The following is a 21619-nucleotide window of genomic DNA, read 5'->3' as shown; positions in this document are numbered from 1 at the left end:
AAAAAAAGAAACAGAGAAGGTACCTCTCTAGTTAGTAAACATACTGCCAGTTTGTCTGGATATTTGTTTTCATAAGTGTAAATTGTAAAATATAGGTGAGCCTAGCAAGTGATCTAGCATATCTGCATATGCGTATTCTGTTGTATCAAAGGGCTTTAGGACTTGGATAATAATTTTGCAAAAATATTATAGTTTTCAAAACTGCAATGCATGCCCAGAATCTTAAGAGTTTTTTCGAGGAAAAAAATAAGAAAGGCTATTATATTATGTTAAGCTTTGTTTGGTATAATGTTGGATTTTTAGAAACACCTATTTATTTCTAATTTTGGATTAATTCATTAGTTGAAAGCATTTTCGCTGGAGCGCAAAAATCTTACTAGATTTAGTAAAAATTCCTCTAAATAACTACTCCCTCCAGTCACAAATACTCTATGTTTTGGACAAGATCCTGTCAATGTTTTGAAACTTTGACTATCATTAACTTCTAAAATATTTAGTTTGGACACATGAAAAATTATATGTGTAGATTTATCTTAAAAATACTTTCACAATCTCATAAATTTATTAGATTTTATAAATATATTCTATTAGAAAATAGTGGTCAAAGATACACGTTGAAGACCATGTCATGTCCAAAACGTCATGTATTTTTAACTGGGGAATGTAGATTCCATAGCATAATATACTAGGCACAAACTCCGCCTAAAAAAATATACTAGGCGCAAGCTGGCCTCTAGTTTACCCCAAAATTTGTTTGATATAAATCTAGAAGAATGTCAAAACTTGAACAGTTTACATTATCAATTATGCATAGTAAGCTAGAATACAATTGTTGATTCCAATACCGAGAATTTAAATAATATGTTCAATCCATTTATTTCAATCTAGCACTTTAAGAAGCTATTGTTTTATTGTCATAGTGCAATGGTACATCCTCAAAATTAAGTTAACTTTTGTTGAACTTTGTTTACATTTCTGGTGGCCACTTCGGAGAGGTCTAGTGGATGTTGTAGAGCAGATTATACTTTTTTAAAAGTAGATTCCTCAGTCTTTGTACTGAAAATTCTAAGCCTCACAATGTGCTGCTATCTATTGGAACCTTTTTATTGTGTGTGTGTCAGAATCTACTAATAGTTTCGAATTTAATGTTTGCAGACATATTTATAACCACAGTCATCAAACCTCCAAATCGTTTAGTATCATATGTTTAGGCTGTGATTAAGACAGGGCAACGTATCAAGTTGTTAGCCTTATTGGAGGGTCCTACCTATCAAGTTTTACTGTGAAATATGTATGCTGATGCTAAAGTAAGGCCATATTGCCAGTATCAGCTCTATTTGATTATTCAAAGAACCATGTTCGTACATTATATTGCTAGAATAAGCCCTACTCGATTATATAAAGCACGATGTCCAGAAGTTCCAACAGACTGCTGTTACAATGAGCAATAGAGCAGCTTTCGTGGTTGCGGTTCTCCTAAGGTCTATCTATGGAGGCATGCAGATAGTTACCAAAGATGCTTTTAATGAAGGCATGAGCACGTCCGTCTTTGTTTTCTATAGGCATGCAACTGCTATTCTGTTCTTGGTGCCTGTTGCTTTTGTGCTTGAAAGGTAATACGAGTTTGGTAAATTAGTTGCTTGCATGCCTCTATGCGAGAATGAATTGAGTCTTCTTTCTGCAGGAAAACTGCTCCGCCACTGTCGTTCAAAGTCTCTCTGAAATTATTTGCACATTCACTATACGGGTAGGTGAAAGTGGGATCTCATTCCTTACTTGTTGTCATTCTTATTTATTTGATCGGTATCGACCTGAAAGTTTGAAACATCAATGGCTATCAAGCTGACATTGCTTTCAATAAAGCAGCAATAATATTCAGAGTCTTCATGTTTAACTGCACAGGTTTCATAATCTTAATTTTGGAAGTTCCTATCAGACATCTACGTTGGAATTTCTTTTGCTTGCACATCTTTGCACCTCTTTGCAAAGTTGTTATAAGTTTCCCGGTTCAGTCATTTGTCCATTTCCCATCTTTTCTGGGTTAAAGTGTAGTATTTGTTAATAATTTCCTCCTTTCTCTTGGTCACAGTGCGGTGAATATTTCTCTTTGCTCTTTTCCTTGATTAACTTCAGTAACAACTAACAACAACCCAGTGTTAAGCTGTCCCAACGAGTGAACGAACAGATTCTGTTTATGCTATTTTTCCAAACTGATAGCAGAACATATGTGCAGAACTTATCAAAACTGATCTATTTAAGTAGCTCAATGGATTGTTCTGTTCGTAAATGTACTATTTAGGGGGTTGTTCTAAATTTGTGCCATTTATTGTACTTACGTCACAATCATTTCATATCTGTTTTCTTTTTTAGGATTTCTGGAGCAATAAACATATATAGCCTTGGTCTCAGTTATGCTTCAGCAACATCGTCATCAGCGATATTTAATCTCCTGCCAGTGGTGGCTTTCTTCCTGTCTGTTCTTTTGGGGTGAGCGTCTTCATTTTCATACTTGCATTCTTTCCTAGTAAGATAGGAATACCAGAGCCACAATTATTGTTTTCAGGATGCTAATTTTGGAGCTGTAGCTTCTGAAGAAGGGTTTGTTTTGCTTTTGCATAATGTTCTATAGGATCCGGTCTTGCATGACATCTAGTCAGACGTGTTCCAAATCCTGAAACAAGATAACATGAATCTTAGAGCTACTACCTCGTAAATCATGCCCATCCGCCACTACTTCAAGACTCATGTTTCCACATGCCACATTTTGGAGGAGTTGAACTTGATCCCTTGTGACACTAGCTACTACAGGATCCCCAGGGAGTCGAATATAGTAGTTCATGTATACAATCATACATTGTACAGTTTATGCCATATACAAAAGTTACTTTTGCTCAAACATAATATTTTTTATCATTACTACAGCACAGTAACAAAAGCCATAGTTCTCAATGTATGTTTAAATTGATGACGAGACCCTTGAAAAAGCATCAAAAGTATCATATCTTCAAATATGTAATATGCAAATTACAAAGTGACTATCACACTAATTGATGACGAGAGTCTTGAAAGAGCATGAGAACTATCATATTTTCAAAATTTGTGAACCTTTAACTGATGTGGCTATCGTATGAGTTCAATGAGATTAGTTATGGATCCTCTTGCAACTCTTTCACAAACTTGATGATCTGTGTTTTTACATGACAAACTTGAAGAGGTGGGTTTAGATTAAAATTTGACATTCTTCATTCGATATCTGGTATAGGATGGAATCTTTGAACTTGAAGAGATTCCACGGAATTGCAAAGGTATCTGGCGTTGTGTTCTGCGTTGCTGGCGTCATTGTACTTGCATTTTACCAAGGACTTGAATTGAAATCATTCAACCACCACCGTCTTTTTCATCATATATATAACTCCCACGCTGGGGTTACTTCTCATCCTACATGGACATGGATATTAGGAATTTTTTTAACGACTTTATCAACTGCATCTTGGGCTCTTTGGACAGTTCTTCAGGTATGAATGTTTTCAGAGCCTCTTTTATATGTTCAGTGTTCATAGCAGATCAAATAGTACTCTGGGCTTGTTCATGCTATTTACCTGAACAGTACTTGTTGTCAGGGGCCTATGTTGCAGGCATATCCCTCTAAGTTGCTCAACACAACTGTCCAGATGATCTTTGCAACAATCCAGTGTTTCTTCATTGCCCTAGCTGCTGAGAGAGATTTTTCACGATGGAAGCTGGGACTGGACGTAGGTCTTATTGCTGTGATTTATTCTGTAAGTTTGATATCTCCTCAGATTGTGTTACCAGTATCTGGTTTATGATCTGGCTTGTTTGAAACTGCTGAACATGTCATGCAGGGCATACTTGTTTCGGGAGTTGCATATTATATGCAAGTATGGGTGATTGACAAGAGCGGACCGGTTTTCTTGGCCATGACAATGCCGATAACTCTGCTTGTCACAATAATGCTGTCCTCATTTCTCTTAGGAGAAGCAGTTACCCTGGGAAGGTCTCTGTCTAACTGTCTTTCTACTTACCAGTTCATTGCGTTCATCTTTTTTCCATAACAATGGCAATGCTTTACAGTTTTTAACCCGAAATTCGAATTTTTTCCTGTAGCGTGTTAGGTGGAGTAATCATGGTTGGTGGTCTGTATTGTGTTCTTTGGGCGAAGAGAGCTGAGCAAATAGATGTCAGCAAGCAACAAATGGCTGCTCCAATCCAGGCAACACAAGTTTAGATCAAGCTAGTAATTCTCGCTGTACACCAGAAGTCAAACAATAATTTTGGGCGGATTCTCATCGATATGGTTTTTGACAATAACCTTCGATATCAATTTGGAACCTATAGTTGTTTAGGAATGAAATGACATTTTTATTTGTCAACTCATTGAAGATAATTGCAGGTCCAAATTTAACTGAAACAAAGTCTATTATTACTGAACAAATGGCATGTACGTCCAGTGAACCTTTCCTGCTAGTCTTTTTATGTAAATACATGTGCATATCTATATCTCAAACGATGTGCTTATCTATCGAGATACATTTTGAGAAATGCTTCGCGTGTTACTAGGAAAAGGTGACAGTAACATAAAAATTACATAAGGTGATGGTTTATCAAGACGCTTAAAATGTCAAGTTGCATGCACCAATGACTAGAAAATGCGATTCATATTTTTAAAGAAAAGACTTTAAAAGTTCACTATATATCAAATATATTGGTCGCATCTTGGATACCCTAAAAAGTTAATGTACCAAATAAAAAAAGGATGGAGCCAAATGAACTATACCTGCCTTTGGCATCTAGTCTGAAGTAGCCTAGCTAGTAATAATCCAACTGATAGTTCAATGCAAACGATAAAAAAGAACTTCAATTTAGCTTACTGGGAAAAGTAGAGTTCAGATTTATAAACTTGTTCAGATCTCATGTCGAAAAGAAAAAGGAAATGTGGGCATCTCAAGTTTCTTTTTCTTTTTCTTTTCAATCTGTGTTGCTGATTGATGCTTTCTTCTGGAGTAGTTAATATATATTACTTTTCGTATAGTGAAAGAGCAAAATATGATTCTCGTTTCCATGATTATAAGGAATGTGCTTTAGTTAGGTCTTCTGGTGTTAGAGAAGTGTTAGTTACCAAAATTAGATCTTCCGTAGTTCGGTCCTAATTATGGATCACAGAAACCCAAAAAAAATTGGCCATCATTGTGGATTAAATGAAAACCGACAGTGATAAGATTCTTTAGCTCCAATCGTGGGTTGTGACGCGGGAGCCAAAAAACTATAGTGATAACTACTTATCCCGAGCAGTGTTTCATGACATTTTAAGCGTTCTGCACTTTGCAATTGTTAATGTACACAATCAGTGTAAGATTTAATTAGAACCGCAAATGGAAGTACTTGGAACACATTAGGCATTAGATATAAGAATGTAAACTAGCTAGTGCTATATTATTTATTCAGATGGCATCAGTTGCATCATTTTCCACTTACCCGTAAGTTATCATATGGTTTAAAGTCCTATCTAAAGGTAGCGATTTATCAGCTAGTAATCATTCTCAATAAGAGGAAGAAAGCATCCACTAGAAATATGAATAATGCTAAAAAAACATCTGATGGTGCCTCAATCACAACTGATTGTGCTCTAGGACACAGGAGTAATGTCCAACATCATGTACAATGATTCCGGCAGGGCTATAGACGAGCCAAGGTTCAAGTAGCCTGACTGTCTAGGCTCGAGCTCCGTACAGGCTTCAGAGTTAGCCTTTGAGCTTAGAGCTGGGCTCAAGCTCGGTTGAAGAAAGCATGATTGCACTTGTATGTAAAACCTTGTATAAAAACTGAGAAACTAAAGGTAAAATGTGCTTTAGTTTATATATGATGAGTGATTAACAAGATTGTTATTTTGGTTTGTCGATGTATAAGATTGCATAACTTGCCCTTGTACTGCAATGATAATCTTGCTAATCAATGTTAGGAGAGAAAAATTGGAATTGGCAATTTTGTCTGTATCCAAGAAAAATGATAGCACTAGATAGTCTGGTGCTCTAATTTTTGCCTTCACCAGATGGTCCGGCGTTTGGCGGGTTGAGAGCACCGAAGCTTTTCAGCGCAAAATTAGAAAGGGAAGCCTTCTTTGGATGATCCGATGAGGATGTGTTGTGAGCGTCAGACCATTTTCTAAAGAGAAGAGATTTTCGGTGCAAAAACGGAACACCGCACCAGATGGTCCGGCGAGTACAGGAGTGAACACCGGAGGCTTCACCGGACCATTTAACAGAGATGTTGAAAAAATAGTCTGGAGGATTTTACATGCACCAGATGATCCAGTGTTGTAAGTTGTGAGCACTGGAGTAACTCACCCAACCATTTCTTGCAAAGAGTAGATTTTGCAAGGCACGGAGGAAGTTCCACACACCGGATATTTCGGTGCTCAGACGCTATACACACCGGAATATTTGGTGTTCACAAAATTTCTAAGACATTCTTTGACTTGAGCATTTTGAGTTTAGCTAACCTGGAGATGGTATGGGGTTTGGAGAAACATGTTTGCTTGTCTTATAGTGTGCAGGTGATGAATGCAACTTGGTGGTCGATGGTGGAATGATCGGGGCCAAGCGGGGTGCTTGGTGCCAGACAGTCAAGAAGGTCGGGCAGAGTCGAGGGTGATCCTAGCTATGCACCTGAAAGTCACGCAAAGCTTAGAAGAAAGAATGAAGACGGCATGTTGATAAAGTCAAGCAAATAGGATGTCGGTGCAAGATACAAGGTGACCCGAGGGATCGGAGCGGAAGAGACTTGCTGACGGTCAAGATCGCAAGATGGAGTACACGCGATATCGGAATGCTTGCTTAGGTCAAAGCAAGTAGGTGCAAGTCATGCTTTGAATAGCGTATGAGGTGGTTTCACAGTTTTGGCCTCAAAACCATAGAAGGGTGAAGCACACAAGGTGTCATCGTGAAGCTAGCATCGAAGCAAAGCTAAGTCGTGAAGGCGTCATGGCCATTCGATAGATGGAGCAAAATTTGGACCAAAATGCCCCTGTGGTAGATAGAATGCCATTGTAAGCGATGGGTATTTTAGGAATAAGAAAACTTGGCATCCAAGGAAGCTCCCAAGGCCTATAAATAGAAGGTTGTGACTGTTGGGAGAGGGTGAGCCAACCACTTATGCTTGAGAGCTAGGGTTTTATAGAAGATGAGAGGATAGACTTAGCCTTGGTAACATGTTAGAGCTTTTGTTAGAGAAAAATACTTTGTAATCTTCTTAAAATAGGGCTGACCTCTTGTTGAAATGAAGTGCAAGTTTTCTCCATGTTTGAGTTCATCTCCTTTTAGTCTCATTCTATTGGCTATGTATTTTGTTGCAAATTTTCCCTTTTGGATGTGATTTTCATTTTGGGCTCAAATTTCAGCACCTTGTGAAGTCATTCTCTTTGTTGTTAGAGGCATAAAATTTGCACACATATGTGTACAAGTGGGTATTGAATTCTCTTGCTACTATTCTATTAACTTGGGGTTTTCTTCTCTAGGTAGCTCATGTTGATTGAAAATTGTAAGCTTTTGTGCACAAAGACATATGGAACAGTCTTGAATGGAACATATGGGTCATATAACATCCGTGGAATCATGTTGTCTCGGAACTTCCCTTCTTAAATAGTCACTCTAATGTTTTTACTTCCTCTGAGATTTTGAGGTGCGTTGGATGATCAAATAAGAGCAGGCCATCAATTTTGAAAGAAATTTGTTGAGCCACCTATTCACCCCCTCTCTAGTCATCAATATCAGTCCTAAAATTGGTATCAAAGCCGGTTTGATCACCTCTTGACCTTAACCGGCTTTGTGGTCCATAGGCGATAATGGAGAGAAGTGGGAAGATATCGTTGTTTGATGGTTGTGATTTTTTGTACTCGAAGGTCTGCATGGAGGCTTATCTTCTAAGCCAAGGAAGTGCAATATAGAAAATAGTTGATTCTGACTATGAGATCTCTGCTGCTCACATGACTCAGGTTCAAATCGAACAGTATGAGGCCAACAACAAGGCCATTAATATTTTATTCACTAGACTAAATTGAAATGAGTTTGACAAAATCCAACACCTTCGTACTACTCGTGAGCTTTGATCCACCCTTAGTGTCTTCCATGAGGGCATGAACCGAATCAAGGCCAAGCGTCAGAGCACATATAATCAAGAATAAGGCCAAGCCTTATTTGTGCAAGGGCCAGGTGAATCTTTGGATGCTATATTTGCTCGTTTTGATGCAATTATAAGCAATCTTAGATCCACTGGTGTTTTTCCCTATTCTAATCATGAGAGGGTGATCAAGCTTCCCTATGCTCTTAACTATAGCATATGGGAAGTAAAGATCTCGAGCATTGAAGAGTCACTAAGTTATGATACGTTGACTTGTAATGAACTCTTCAGAAAGCTCAAGTCCACTAAAATAGCCAAGACGGCTCGGATTGGTCTTGGAAATTCCCTATCTCAGAACATGGCATTGGTTTCTGGACCTAGTAGTTGCAACCGATCTAGAGTTGGTGTTCCTTATGCTAACACTTTCTCTAGTGGATTTTCTTTATCTTCCTTGGTTTCTATCACACAAAAACAGGTGGACGCGTTTGATGATAAGGACCTTGCGTTAAGTGTGAAGAAGTTCATCTGCTTCTACAACAACAGAATAGACCAGAGGAGAGGCGGTTCTCACACTAGTTTTGAGTGTGGTGAAACCGCTCACTTCAAGGCGGATTGCCCCAAGCTCAAGAAGAGGGAGGACAGTGACCACGACTACAACAAACACAAGAAGAAGAACAAGAAGCCCTTCTTCAAGAAGAACCACGACAAGATAGCCAAGAAGGTGGCCAGGGCGACTTCTAGGGTATTCATGGTAGCACTCAGTGACAGCGACACCTCTTCAAGCGAGGAGGAGAGCTCGGAGGAGGAGGAACCGCAAGTGAAGAACAAGAAAAAGGCCAAGGACTTCACCAGCCTCTACTTCATGGCAGACGACAACACAGCGACCCCGAGTTTGATCCCTCTGAGGTACCAATCACCTACGACCTGCTTTATGTTCAAGTTGATACCTTAAATGATACGCTTGTTAGCGAGTATAGATTGCTTAAGAAAGCGATTCATGAGGTTAAGGAACTTAATTCTAGGCTAGAATGCTCTTCTTCTGAGCTTGAGTTGCTTAGGTCTAGGATCAAGGTTGAGGATGAGGATTGTGAGAGTTGCTTGGTTGTCATGAGTGAGCTTGCCGAGCTTCAAACTGTGCATGCTCAAGTCACCAGTCACCTTGAGACTACCAAGAAGAAGCTCCTTGAGGAGAAGTCTAGATCTACTGTCACTTGCAAGAATTGCACTTTGCTCTCAAAGGATGCTGATGTGAAAGACAAGCACATAAAGAAACTAGAGTTAGATTGGAGAGTGCTGAGAGTTCTACGGATGTGCAGCTAAAATGTCCACCTGCATTATCCTTAAGGACAAGCTCAGCTGGGTTATAGGGCAAGTTGAAAAGTTCATGGCTAAGAATGAGTACCTCCTTTCTCTTGTGGAGGATTGCTCAGAGGCAAGGAAAAAATGGATTTGATCTTGGTCAAGACCAAGATGTGTGCTGATAAGTCTGAGTTAGCTTTGGGTTTGGATTTTGAGAGAGTTGCTTACACCGGTTCTAGCAAGACTGTTTTCACCTCATCAACTATCCTAGAGTCAGATAAAGTCAAAATCAATGCCTCACAATCCATGTCAAAAAAGAACAAGCCTACACCACAACCCACAAAGAAGAAACTAACACAATAACCCATAAAGAAGAAACTCACACCACAACCCAAGAGAACTCCACAGCCTAAGATAAGGGCACCTGTGAGAGAGCCTAGAGTGACTGGCAGTCGAGTTCCCCAAAGACGCTACCACTGCACCTACTGCCAGAGAGAGGGTCACCTTGTTGGGTTTTGCTTTCACGTAGGAGAGGCATGAGTGGGAGTGGAGCACCCGAGACATGTACCACCCCTCTATTGATGTACATGAGCCTTTTCCTCACCCTCTCCCACGAGGTTCATACGCTCTTCAGTCTCTTCCTAGGGGTGTTGCCCGATGTGGATTTTACCATGACTCATATGATTTTGCTTCACGTATGAAAGGCTTTGAGTTCTAGCGCTTTGGCAGACCACGATTTTCTCTTCGTGGTTCTTACGCTAGCATGCTTGTATTGATTTGCATACACCTGCTTTTACTGCTTCAGGGCGGATAACCCAGTACTGGATTTCCAAGAAGTTTATGACTAACCCCAGTACTAAGCCATCCAGATACTATTCTTTTCACATGTAGGTAGCAGACAGAGGCCTATAGAACAAGTGACTCATTGACTCCGGTTGTTTGTGCCACATGATCGGAGATTCATCATAGTTTTTCAGCCTCACCCCAATGAAGAGACACGAGTACATCACTTTTGGGATGATCGGAAAGGAAAGGTGAAAGTCAAACGTATGGTAAAGGTAAATGAGAGTTTCACTATGTGGCTTTGGTAGAGCATCTGGGATACAATTTGTTTTTTGTACCTCAGTTGTTGGATGAGAACTTGGAAGTGCATTTCAAACGCAATATTTCTCGAGTTCTTGACTCTTCTGGCGCTTAGATTTGTTGGATTTCCAGAGTTGAGAGATTTTTTGGAGCTGATTTTTCTGAGTCTCTTGGTTCTTCTCATTATTTGATTGTTCAACCTTCTTCTGAGCTTTGGATGTGGTATAAGAGACTAGGGCACATGAGTTTTGATGCTTCCTCATTTGAGTGCCCTAGGCTTGATCCGAGGATTGCCCAAGCTCATATTTGAGAAGAACTTTGTTTGTGCTCCTTGTCGGTATGGTAAGATGGTTGTCGCGTCTCACCCACTAGTTAATCTGGTGATGACTGAACGACCGGGAGAACATCTCCATATGGACACTATTGGTCCCTCTACAATTCGTTCGGCGAGTGGAATGTGGTATGTTCTTATCATTGTTGATGATTATTCTCACTACTCTTAGGTCTTCTTTCTTGTGAGTAAGGATAAAGAGTTCTCACACTTTCAGAGCTTAGCTTTGAGATTGTTCAAGGAACTCTCTGGTGCATTGAAAGCAATTCGCAGTGATAATGGTACCGAGTTCAAAATTATCTCTTTGATGCTTTCTGTCTTAAACATGGCATTAAGCATCAATGTTCTGCCCTATGTGTTCCTCAACAGAATGACGTGGTTGAGAGGAAGAATTGGACTTCGGTGGAGATGGCTAGGACGATGCTCGATGAGCATAGGACTCTTAGGAAGTTTTGAGCTAAGGTTATTAGCACAGCTTGCTATATCTCCAATCGGATTTTCTTGCGTTCGATCTTAAATTTGATATCCTATGAGTTATGTTTTGGGAGGAAACCAAAGATTTCACATTTGTGAGTTTTTGGCTATCGATGCTTCGTCCTAAAGCGTGACAATCTTGACAAGTTCGAGTCTTATTCTTCCAAAGGTATTTTCTTAGGGTATTCACTTAATGGTCATTATTATAGGGTTCTTAATCTTGACACTAACACCATCATGAAGTCCTGTGATGTGACCTTTGATGAATCAACCCCTTGTATTAGCCATATCTTTGAGTGTGCAGGTGATCAGGAAATGAGCAAAAGCATCTTTGTAGATGGTGACCTTCTAGGTCTCGGTGATGATGAGGATGATCCACTACTTCCTGTCATCGCACCTGCTTTAGAGCTAGCTCCTGCTACGTCTACACCATTAGAGGGTCTTGCATCATCTACTTTCACTTCACCTGCTTTCTAGCCTGCACCAGCAGTAGTTGAGGGGGAGATCATCTCACAGCGTGAAGCTCCTCAATATATTCAACGGTGACATCCTCCACAGATGATGATTGGCAGCATCGGTGAACGTGTAACAAGGTCCAAATCTACTCATTATGCTCATTTCACTGAGTCTACATTTGTTGCTTCTTTTGAGCCCCGTGATATTGGGCATGTTTTATCTGATTCTAATTGGGTCAATGCCATGTATGAAGAACTAGAAAACTTTGAAAGAAACCAAATTTGGGTCCTTGTAGAGCCACCTCCTAACATTCACAATATAGGCACCAAATGGGTTTTCAAGAACAAACAGGGGGAGGATGGGTTTGTAGTGAAAAACAAGGCTAGACTTGTGGCTCAAGGTTTTACTCAAATAGAGGGGATAGACTTTGAAGAGACCGTTGCACTAGTAGTTAGGCTAGAAGCCATTAGGATTCTCCTTGCATTTGCAGCATCTAAAGGGTTCAAATTGTACCAAATAAATGTCAAGAGTTCTTTCCTAAATTGTTTCATAGAGGAAGAGGTCTATGTTAAGCAACCCCTAGGTTTTGAGCACCCCAAATACCCACATAGAGTATACAATCTTCATAAAGCTTTGTATTGGCTTAAGTAGGCGTCTAGGTCTTGGTATAATAGGCTTAAGTCTTTCCTACTAGAACATGGGTATGAGATGGGGTTGATAGATAAAACTTTGTTCACTCCTCAGGCATGTCAATGATTTCCTACTTGTTCAGATTTACATGGATGGTATCATTTTTTGTGGCTCTTCTCATGCACTTGTGGCCAAGTTTACAAAAACTATGAGTAGAGAATTTGAGATGTCGATGATGGACGAGATCAACTTCTTCCTTGGGCTGCAAATCAAGCAATACAAGTAAGGTACATTCATCCATCAGACACAGTACATCAAGGATTTGCTAAAGAAGTTTGACATGAATGATGCGAAGCCCTTAGCGATACCGATGGCTACCTCGACCGTGCTTGATCTAGACGAAGATAGAGAGGAGGTGGACCAGCGAGAGTATAGGAGTATAATTGGCTCTCTTCTATACCTGACGGCGACAAGACCTAACATCCACTTCATCGTCCGCCTATGTACCCGCTTCCAAGCTTCCCCAAGGACGTCTTACCGCCAAGCGGTGAAGTGCATACTCAAGTATCTCAAGCACACTCTCGAGTACGGTCTTTGGTTTTCTACCTCTTCCTCTCTTTCTCTTCATGGCTTTTCGGATGCAGATTTGCTGGTTGTAGAATTAACAGGAAAAGTACCTCCGGTACCTGTTATTTCTTGGGTACTTCTCTTGTGTGTACTTCTTGCAAGCAGTCTAGCGTTGCACAGTCTACTGCTAAAGCTGAATATGTAACTGATGCTAGTTGTTGCTCACAAATTTTGTGGATGATTGCTACCTTGAGGGACTATGAGTTAGATTTCAAGAGTGTGTCATTTTGTGTGACGACACTAGTGCCATAACCCTTGCCAATAACCCAGTTTAACACTCTAAAACCAAACACAAAAATGGCACAAGATATCACAATGTGAGATTTCACTTCTTAAGAGATCACAATGAGAAGAGAGACATTAAGTTGAGTTACATAGATACCCAACACTAGCTAGCTGATATATTCACTAAGCCTCTCAATACAACAAGATTTGCCTATTTGAGGGGAGAGCTTAGAGTGTGCCATCCCTATGACATTATGTGAGGGGGAGTTGTCATTGTACATATTCTATCTTAATTTTGTTGCATTAGCATCTCATAACATTTTGTAAGATAATTATAGTAATTGAGCTTCACTTATATGTTCATTGCATTTTCTTGTAGTAGTTGTGAATTTATGCTAAGTGGAGTGGATGTATAACAATTTGTGCAAGCTTAGACTCTTTTTGAGACATAGCATAAAATCTATTGAGCAAGATTAAATTTTCTAAGAATAAAACTTGATATATGAATCAAATCACATGCCACCCTTGAGTATTTGCTTTAGCTTTATTAGTGGTTAAATTAGAGCTAGTTCTATGAAAAGCATGTACTAGGTCATTTTGTTCAGTTCAACGGATTATAGGTTTTTGACTTTTGTCTATGTAAATGTTTAGCCCATAATTAACTCTTAGGAGAGCATGTGCTTTTTTGTGTCACAAAGGAACAACTTATTTTAACCTTGTGAAAAATGCATATCTTGAATCATACGCTGAGTTAATTAAATGAATGATCAAGTTTTTGAGCTAAAATTGAATCCAATACAGTTGCTTAAGGCTTCAAGTGGTTTACCAAAGAAGTGAGCTCATGGTTGCTTAAATTCACTTGGGGATAGTTAAATGATCAACTGATAAAGCTAACTTGTGCTTTTTAATGTTCTAAGAATGCTCTTTTTCATCTTGTCAAATTAATGCTTGGATTGATATGTAGGTGTTTGCATAGCCCATCGGGTTAAACTTGATTACCTAGTTTGAACTTGACATAGCACTAGTTTCGCTAATCTTTGCATTGATTATAAAATTGTGGATGCTCTTGTGGTGACACCTTTTGAAAAATTGAACAACATGATCAAAACTTGCTTCACTCCTGGTGCTTGTGACTTGGAATCACTTTGAGACTTTATGCGCCTTTGAGTTATATTGCTTACTCCTTATATAGTGCTTTGATATCTCTAGTCCTTGCAAGTGCTCTGTGATCTATATGTAAAGCTTTTGTAGGCTTGCATTTCATTTGCACATCTTTTGCATTGCATAGTGTTTTATCTCAAAGGAGGAGAAATTTTGTCCTTAATGTTTGCATTGCTAAAGGGGGAGAAAATATGCATTAATCCACAAAAGAAGAATCCTGCATAATGAAAGGGGGAGAAAATACATAATGAAATTTGTGCATTCATCAAGGGGGGCATGGAGTATATGCATTTGAGCCTTTGAGGTTTTTGACTTGCCTCTCTTCTCTTTTCGAGCTTTTACAATCCTTCTTATGCCAAGTGACATGCTTTTGCTCTTTCTTGAGTTTTTGTCACTTGGATGAGCTTCTCTTGTTGATTGTTTCAAACCAATTTCTTTGTGCTTTGAGAGTTTTCAATGCACTCATCAAAGAGGAGATTGAGAAACAAAGTTGAAATATGACTTGGTTTATATATGATGAGTGTCGACACGGTTGTTATTTTGGTTTGTCGATGTGTAAGATTGCATAACTTGCCCTTGTACTGCAATGATGATCTTTCTAATCAAAGTTTGGAGAGAAAAAAATGGAATTGGCAATTTTGTTTGTGTCCCAAAAAAATGACAGCACCGAATAGTCCGGTGCTCCGATTTTTGCCTTCGCCGGATGGTCCGGCGTTTGGCAGGTTGAGAGCACCGTAGCTTTTTAGCGCAGAATCAGAAAGGAAAGCCTTCACCAGATGATCCAGTGATGATGTGTTGTGAGTACTGGACCATTTTCTACAGAGAAGAGATTTTCGGTGGAAAAATAGAACACCGCACCGGATGTTTCGGCGAGTGCAGAAGTGAACACCGGAGGCTTCACTAGACCTTTTAACAGAGATGTTGAAAATTAGTCTGGATGCTTTTACATGCACCTGATGATCCGGTGTTATAAGTTGTGAGCACCGGAGTAACTCACAGGACCATTTCTTGCAGAGAACGGAATTTGTAGGGCACATAGGAAGTTCCACACACTGGATGTTCTGGTGCTCAAAGGCTGTGCACACAGGAACATTTGGTATTCACAAAATTTCTGAGATAAGCTTTGACTTGAGCATTTTGAATTTGGCTAACTTGGAGATGGTATGGAGTTTGGAGAAACATGTTTGCTTGTCTCATGGTGTGCAAGTGATGGATGCAACTTGGCGGTCGACGGTGGGATGATCGGGACCTAGCAGGGTGCTTGTTGCCAGACGATCGAGGAGGCCAGGTGGAGTTGAGGGTGATCCTAGCTGTGCACCTAGAAGTCAAGCAAAGCTTGGAAGGAACGATGAAGACGGCGTGTTGACAAAGTCAAGCGAAGGGGATGCCAATACAAGTGACAAGGCGGCCCGAAGGATCGGAAGCGGGAGAGACTTGCCGGCGGTTAAGATCACAAGACGGAGTACACGCGTCAACATCGGGATACTTGCTTGAGGTCAAAGCAAGTAGGTGTGAGTCATGCTTTGAGAAGCGTGAGAGGCGGTTTTGTGGTTTTGGTCTCAAAAACATGAAAGGGTGAAGTGCACGTGGCATCATCGCGAATCCATCAAGACAAAGCTAAGTCGTGAAGGTGTTATGGCCACTCGATGGACGAAGCAAAATATGGATAAAAATACCCCTGTGGTAGGTAGGAGGCTATTGTAAGCGAGGGGTATTTTAAAAATAAGGAAACTTAACATCCAATGAAGCTTTCAAGGACTATAAATAGAGGGGTACAACTATTGGAAGAGGGTGAGCCAGCCACTTATGCTTTACAGCTAGGGTTTTAGAGGAGTGCAAATGATAGGCTTAGCCTTGGTAACATGTTAGAGCTTTTGTGAGAGGAAAATACTTTGTAATTTACCTAAAATAGTGCTGACCTCTTGTTGAAATGATGTGCAAGTTTTCTCCCATGTTTGAGTTCATCTCCTTCTAGTCTCATTCTATTGGCTCTATAATTTGTTGTAAGTTTTTTCTGTTGGATGCGATATTCGTTTTGGTTTTTGGGCTGAAATTTCAGCACCTTGTGAAGTCATTCTCTTTGCCGTTATAGGTATAAAATTCGCACACATATGCGTATAAGTGGGTACTTAATTTCCTTGCTACTATTCCATCAACTTGGGGTTTTCTTCTTTAGGTAGGTCGTGTTGATTCAAAGCTACAAGCTTTTGTGCACAAATATAAATGGAATGATCTTGAATAGAACCTATGGGTCATATATCATCTGTGGAGTCATGTTACCTCGGAACTTCCCTTCTTAAATAGTCCATCTAATGTTTTTGTTTCTGTTAAGATTTTGAGTGCATTGAGTCATCAAATATGAAAAGACAATCAATTTTAAAAGAAATTTGTTAAGGCGCCTGTCGGTGATATGGGATCCAGGGGTTCCTGAGTCCCGACGCCAGGACAGCGCGGTACCACATGGCGCCTTCCGTCGGGGACCACCTCCCCGAGGACCCAAGGGAAGCATGGTCCAGGAGTGGGTGCTCGGGGTCAAGAACAGTTGGTCCCCGAGCACCCAGCAAACCCCATGCTGGTGGACCCCGCAGGGACTCCACGATAAGGTGTCAGTCGGTGGGAGGCCCGATGCCGCATTTAACGGGGAGCGTGGATGTAACACCCCAGGGCCGCTAGAATCCTGGGATGCCACTAAACTACGCATCCTACAACTTGCCATAATAATAAAATAAAAATGGTAGCATCTCCTCTATAAAAATAAGCATCGCGGAAGCATTAACACAAATAAACAAGATATGCAGAATATCACAATAACGGATAAAAACATCCTAACATGAACCAAAAGGAAAAATATTAAGTTTAACTTCACCACCACACTTTAAACTTCAAACGTATGACTCTAAGAGCTAAACTTTATTTATTATTACAACACAATAATAATAAAAAAATATAGGCATGAAGTGCAAAACGTGCTGCTACATTCCCCTCCCTTCGCGACATGCATCAAATACCTGGAGAGAGTAATGCAAGGGTGAGATTGAAAATCTCAGCAAGCAAACTTGTTTTGACAAGCTATTTAAATCACAAGTTGATTAAGCATCGATTTAATACAGCTTTCTCAAGACATAAGGCATGTTAGGATAGTATTAACAACATTAAAGAATAACTTCAAATAAAGATCGCAACCACATGTGTAACTTTATATCCACAATCACATATAAATGTTATTAATTTCCAAGAATGCATATGAATGCAATGATATGTCTTCTTTTACATCGCACCCCTCCTCGGGCAACGTACGATGTGTACCGGTACAGTCGTGATCTTTACGACATAACTTCCAATGCATATGCAAATGCAAGTGCACATGGTAGAAATATGCTGTAATTGCATTAAAGTATACTACCAATAATACTTCAACTTCATCCTCAAGTCAAATAGCAATGTAGCTCACAAGAATTGTAGCAACGTAAGGATAGATATAAGTCAATGATTAAACATGCTTAAACATAAAGCATAACATAAAGTTTAGATCACAGTTAAATTATCATGGTTCTGAAATAAAGGTGTAGGTGATGAAAACGATAGCAACAACATAGCTACGTTTACTTGCCTTCTACCGACGATAATGGTCAACTTCAAGTGTGAGACAAAGAACCACCACCTAAACATAACCATAACTCAACACCAACACTCCTCATAACATGCAAATACATAAAACAAAGCGCTCCTACGCCCGAAACCCTCAATCAAGACATATCGACCAAAAACAGCACACACGCATTAGTTTGATAGGAGCAGTAGTACTTATCTTTTTCGTATCTATTTTTCTACCACAGATATAATAGCAAACGAATACATTTTCAGAAACTACAGAAAAAGGGCTACAACTTTCGTTGTGACGACACAATTTTCTCATGCCTCTAAGGCCTCCTAAATGACATAGCAAAACAGCTCTAGAAACCTGTCATCAATTTCAGACAGCAGCCACCCAAACCTGTTTATCTCCACAAATACGCAACGAAAAATTCTAAAATTTTGTGGACATGTAGATCATAACACAAGCTTCAACTTTTGTATCATTCGGATCTACATAAAACATCTCTAACAAGGCCTAATCAAGTTCTGAACTTTGACAATGAAATCTATCAACCATTAATTGCAGAAAAGTTCAGAACAGCGTTACTAGAGCTACAACCAATGAAAAATTGCATTGTTCACACCATTGGAAAGCTTAATGAATCCTCTACAAACTTCTATTATTCTGAAAAATTGTCTCGGCAACTAAGATGCCCAAAAATAGAAAAATCATCTACGTCACCGAAACATCAAGAACACGCACACTGCTCAATCTGCCTGCGCGCAGAACACTCAGTTCGACCCCAAACCACAAATTCCCCTAACCAAAACCTCTCAAACCAAGATCTACCGGCCATAATCATCAACAAAAACATAAAGAATAGCAGGGTAATTGTTACCTTAGGGCACCACAGCAAGAAAACCCCAAAATCCCCTAGCTCCAAACCTCCTCTTCCCCTCTTCTCCTTGCTTTCCTTGCTGCCCTTCCCTTCCTCTTCTTCTCCTCTTCTTGGCCGGATCCCAGCAGCAGCAGCCACTCTAGGGCAGGACTGGGAGACGCCACCACAGGAGAAAGAGTGGGAGGGGGGTGGCGGCACAGTAGAGGGAAGGCTAGGATTTTGACGGGGTGGAGAGGAAAAAGAAGGGGGCGCCTGGGCCTTTGGGGAAGGAGCTAGGCTAACCGGCCCAAGCTCAGGTTGGCTCAGCCCACTCTCATGGTTAAAGCTTCTCTATTTTTTTAAAAAATACACTGCTGCAGTTTGCTTCAATTCCTTCTCTTTTCTTTCCCAGCGAGAGTGATTCAATACAAAAAAAAAAACCAGAAACGACGACTTCCAATTTCTTTCCAAAATTTTAGGGCATTACAGTGGATGGTCACATCCAACCAGTCTCCCCCACGCCTGCCGTTCTGAATACGTCAGTCCCTGCCGCCGCCTGGCAGGAAGGCATGAGCACAATTAATACAGCAGGTCACATCGCATGTCCCCTCGCGAGGCCCATGAAGAAAGACAGCTTAAAGATATCTTTGATGGGTAGGCTTATCGCCATGTTACATCAGACCGCGTTAGACCTACTCTGACCGAATGTGCATGAGAGAGTACTCAGAAGCTGGCCGTTGGGCACCCCTACACCTGCTAAAGCTGGAATGCGAAGACCGATGAAACCGTCCGAGGGATGTATTTTCAACCCTCTGTAACATCAACTGTAGACCAATGATGGTCATTTTCCATTTATTGTTTACGGGAACTTGTGCTCTCGTTCTGGGCACTCCCCCCAGTAGATAAAGGGGGAGCACTTTGTAGAAAAAAAGAGAGAGACGAAAGGAGAGGAGCATTGACAACATACTGGATACACAGGAGTAGGGTATTACGCCTCCGCGTGACCTGAACCTGTCTAAATTCTTGGTGCATTCATTTCTACTAGCTGACGATCCATCCTGCCTAAGTCCCACTTGCATTAATCTCGCGTACGAGGTAGTTCCAGGACCAGCCCTCCGACCGAATCTCAAAGGGGGTCCCTTAGGATCCCTACTCGCGGTGTTCATCCATTGACAACGCCTATTCACACCACTCCTCTAGTCACCAATCTCGGTCTAAAAAACTCAACCAAAACTAGAATAAGCTTGATCGTGGCTTTAAAAAGCTGAGCTATCGTAATACCTTGTATAAAAGCTCGGTCAAAGCTTGATTAAGCTCGAGCTCGGCTTGAAAATTTGTGAGACAAATATGTAGCACAATAAGAGTGAACTTGTTGTCTCTTAACTAAGACATCATTACTTGGGAGATTTGTGTGTTTGCGTAGAGAAGAATTGAGGCAATTCAAAGTATTGAAGGTTAAGAAACGTCGTGCCCTAAGTAATGATTCTCAAATCCCAAAGTAAACGGTTTCATGGACAGGTACTATAATAATAAAATTTTGTCATGAGAAAAATGAATTCAAATTGAATTGAGTGGCTGTTTATGAGCCAACCAAACTGAATCTTTTATGATTATATTCAGAAAAACAGATCATCTGAAGTAATTCCTATATGCAGCTGGCCATGGTGCATGATTTTTGTTTTCTTTGAACCGATGATTTGGAACCGTGCTGATTGTGGCACATCTGTAACTTATTATGATGGGTGTGTGGTACTTTAAAATATTCTTTCTTAATGTAATGATACATAACTCTCCTATATATTTGAAAAAAAATGATTTGTAACAGTGCCGATGAGTGCTTACACCACGCAGCCATGTCGTGTGGTTGAATAACGAACCAGACGGCGAGGTTGGATGGGTCTAGAGACATACAAGAAAAGCAAGTTAATACCATGTAAGAAGCAAATGGCATAAGGGAGCAAGTCCAAGGACACCTTGTGGTATTTATGCAACATTTGGCGATTCAGCAGGTTTCAGCTGCTTGGACAGAAAATGGCATTCTGAATAGCTTCCACCTAGAAACAGACTACCGGGTGACCGGCAACCCGAAGGGGCTTGCCTAAGGGGCTCACCTGTTTGGTACTTGCATGATCCTTTTTCCCCAATAATATTGTCAGTCCGTCCCTCATAAATAATAGGCTAGCCCGATGATACGCAGTTGAAAAATCAGATGCCAACTACCATCCAACGACCATTGCAATTCAAGTCTTTGTGTATGTAGTGCGAGCTACATGTGTGGGTTTGTTGTTCGGGATTTGATCTTGCTCTTTCTCGGTTGTCCTGTCTTGAAGAATGACATGAAGGCACCAACCGCAGGTGAATCACATGACCAGCAAAAGACCCACATCTACAAACAAAAAGACCCTTTTAAAAAAAAAAAAATCTACAAACAAACTGTGCTAGGTGGTGCTCGCAGACACGGGCAAAAATGCCTCGATCTGTGCATTTCAGATATGGTAACCAAGACTCTACGGCTTTACATGAATAATTAGAAGAGAGCAAAATAGTGTTCAAGGTTCAAAGAAATTGTAACAGAGTTCGCAATCTTCATTAGCTTCACTTCATGTTCCTTAAAAAGAAATGGGAAAACAAAAAACTTGCTTCATGTTACTACAACAAAAATGCAAGCAACGCAAACAATCAATAGAATACCGGTTTCTGTCCCATATAGAAGTTGGTATAAGCCATGTATCAATGGAACAAGTCA

The 21619-nt window shown here is 40.3% G+C and overlaps 1 protein-coding gene across 1 annotated transcript; it reads left to right on the top strand.

The window, feature by feature from the left end:
- The first annotated feature begins 1357 nt into the window (after positions 1 to 1357).
- Positions 1358 to 4523, top strand: LOC133888451 (WAT1-related protein At5g64700-like). Its single transcript, XM_062328710.1, has 7 exons — positions 1358 to 1613; positions 1685 to 1747; positions 2371 to 2487; positions 3263 to 3515; positions 3621 to 3779; positions 3864 to 4015; positions 4126 to 4523. The coding sequence occupies exons 1-7, from the start codon at positions 1441 to 1443 to the stop codon at positions 4244 to 4246; spliced, it is 1038 nt and encodes a 345-aa protein (XP_062184694.1). The 5' UTR covers positions 1358 to 1440; the 3' UTR covers positions 4247 to 4523.
- The last annotated feature ends 17096 nt before the right edge of the window (positions 4524 to 21619 follow it).

The sequence above is a fragment of the Phragmites australis genome, chromosome 1 (assembly GCF_958298935.1).
Source record: "Phragmites australis chromosome 1, lpPhrAust1.1, whole genome shotgun sequence".
Classification (NCBI taxonomy): domain Eukaryota; kingdom Viridiplantae; phylum Streptophyta; class Magnoliopsida; order Poales; family Poaceae; genus Phragmites; species Phragmites australis.
This window is presented reverse-complemented; position numbering and strand designations above follow the sequence as displayed.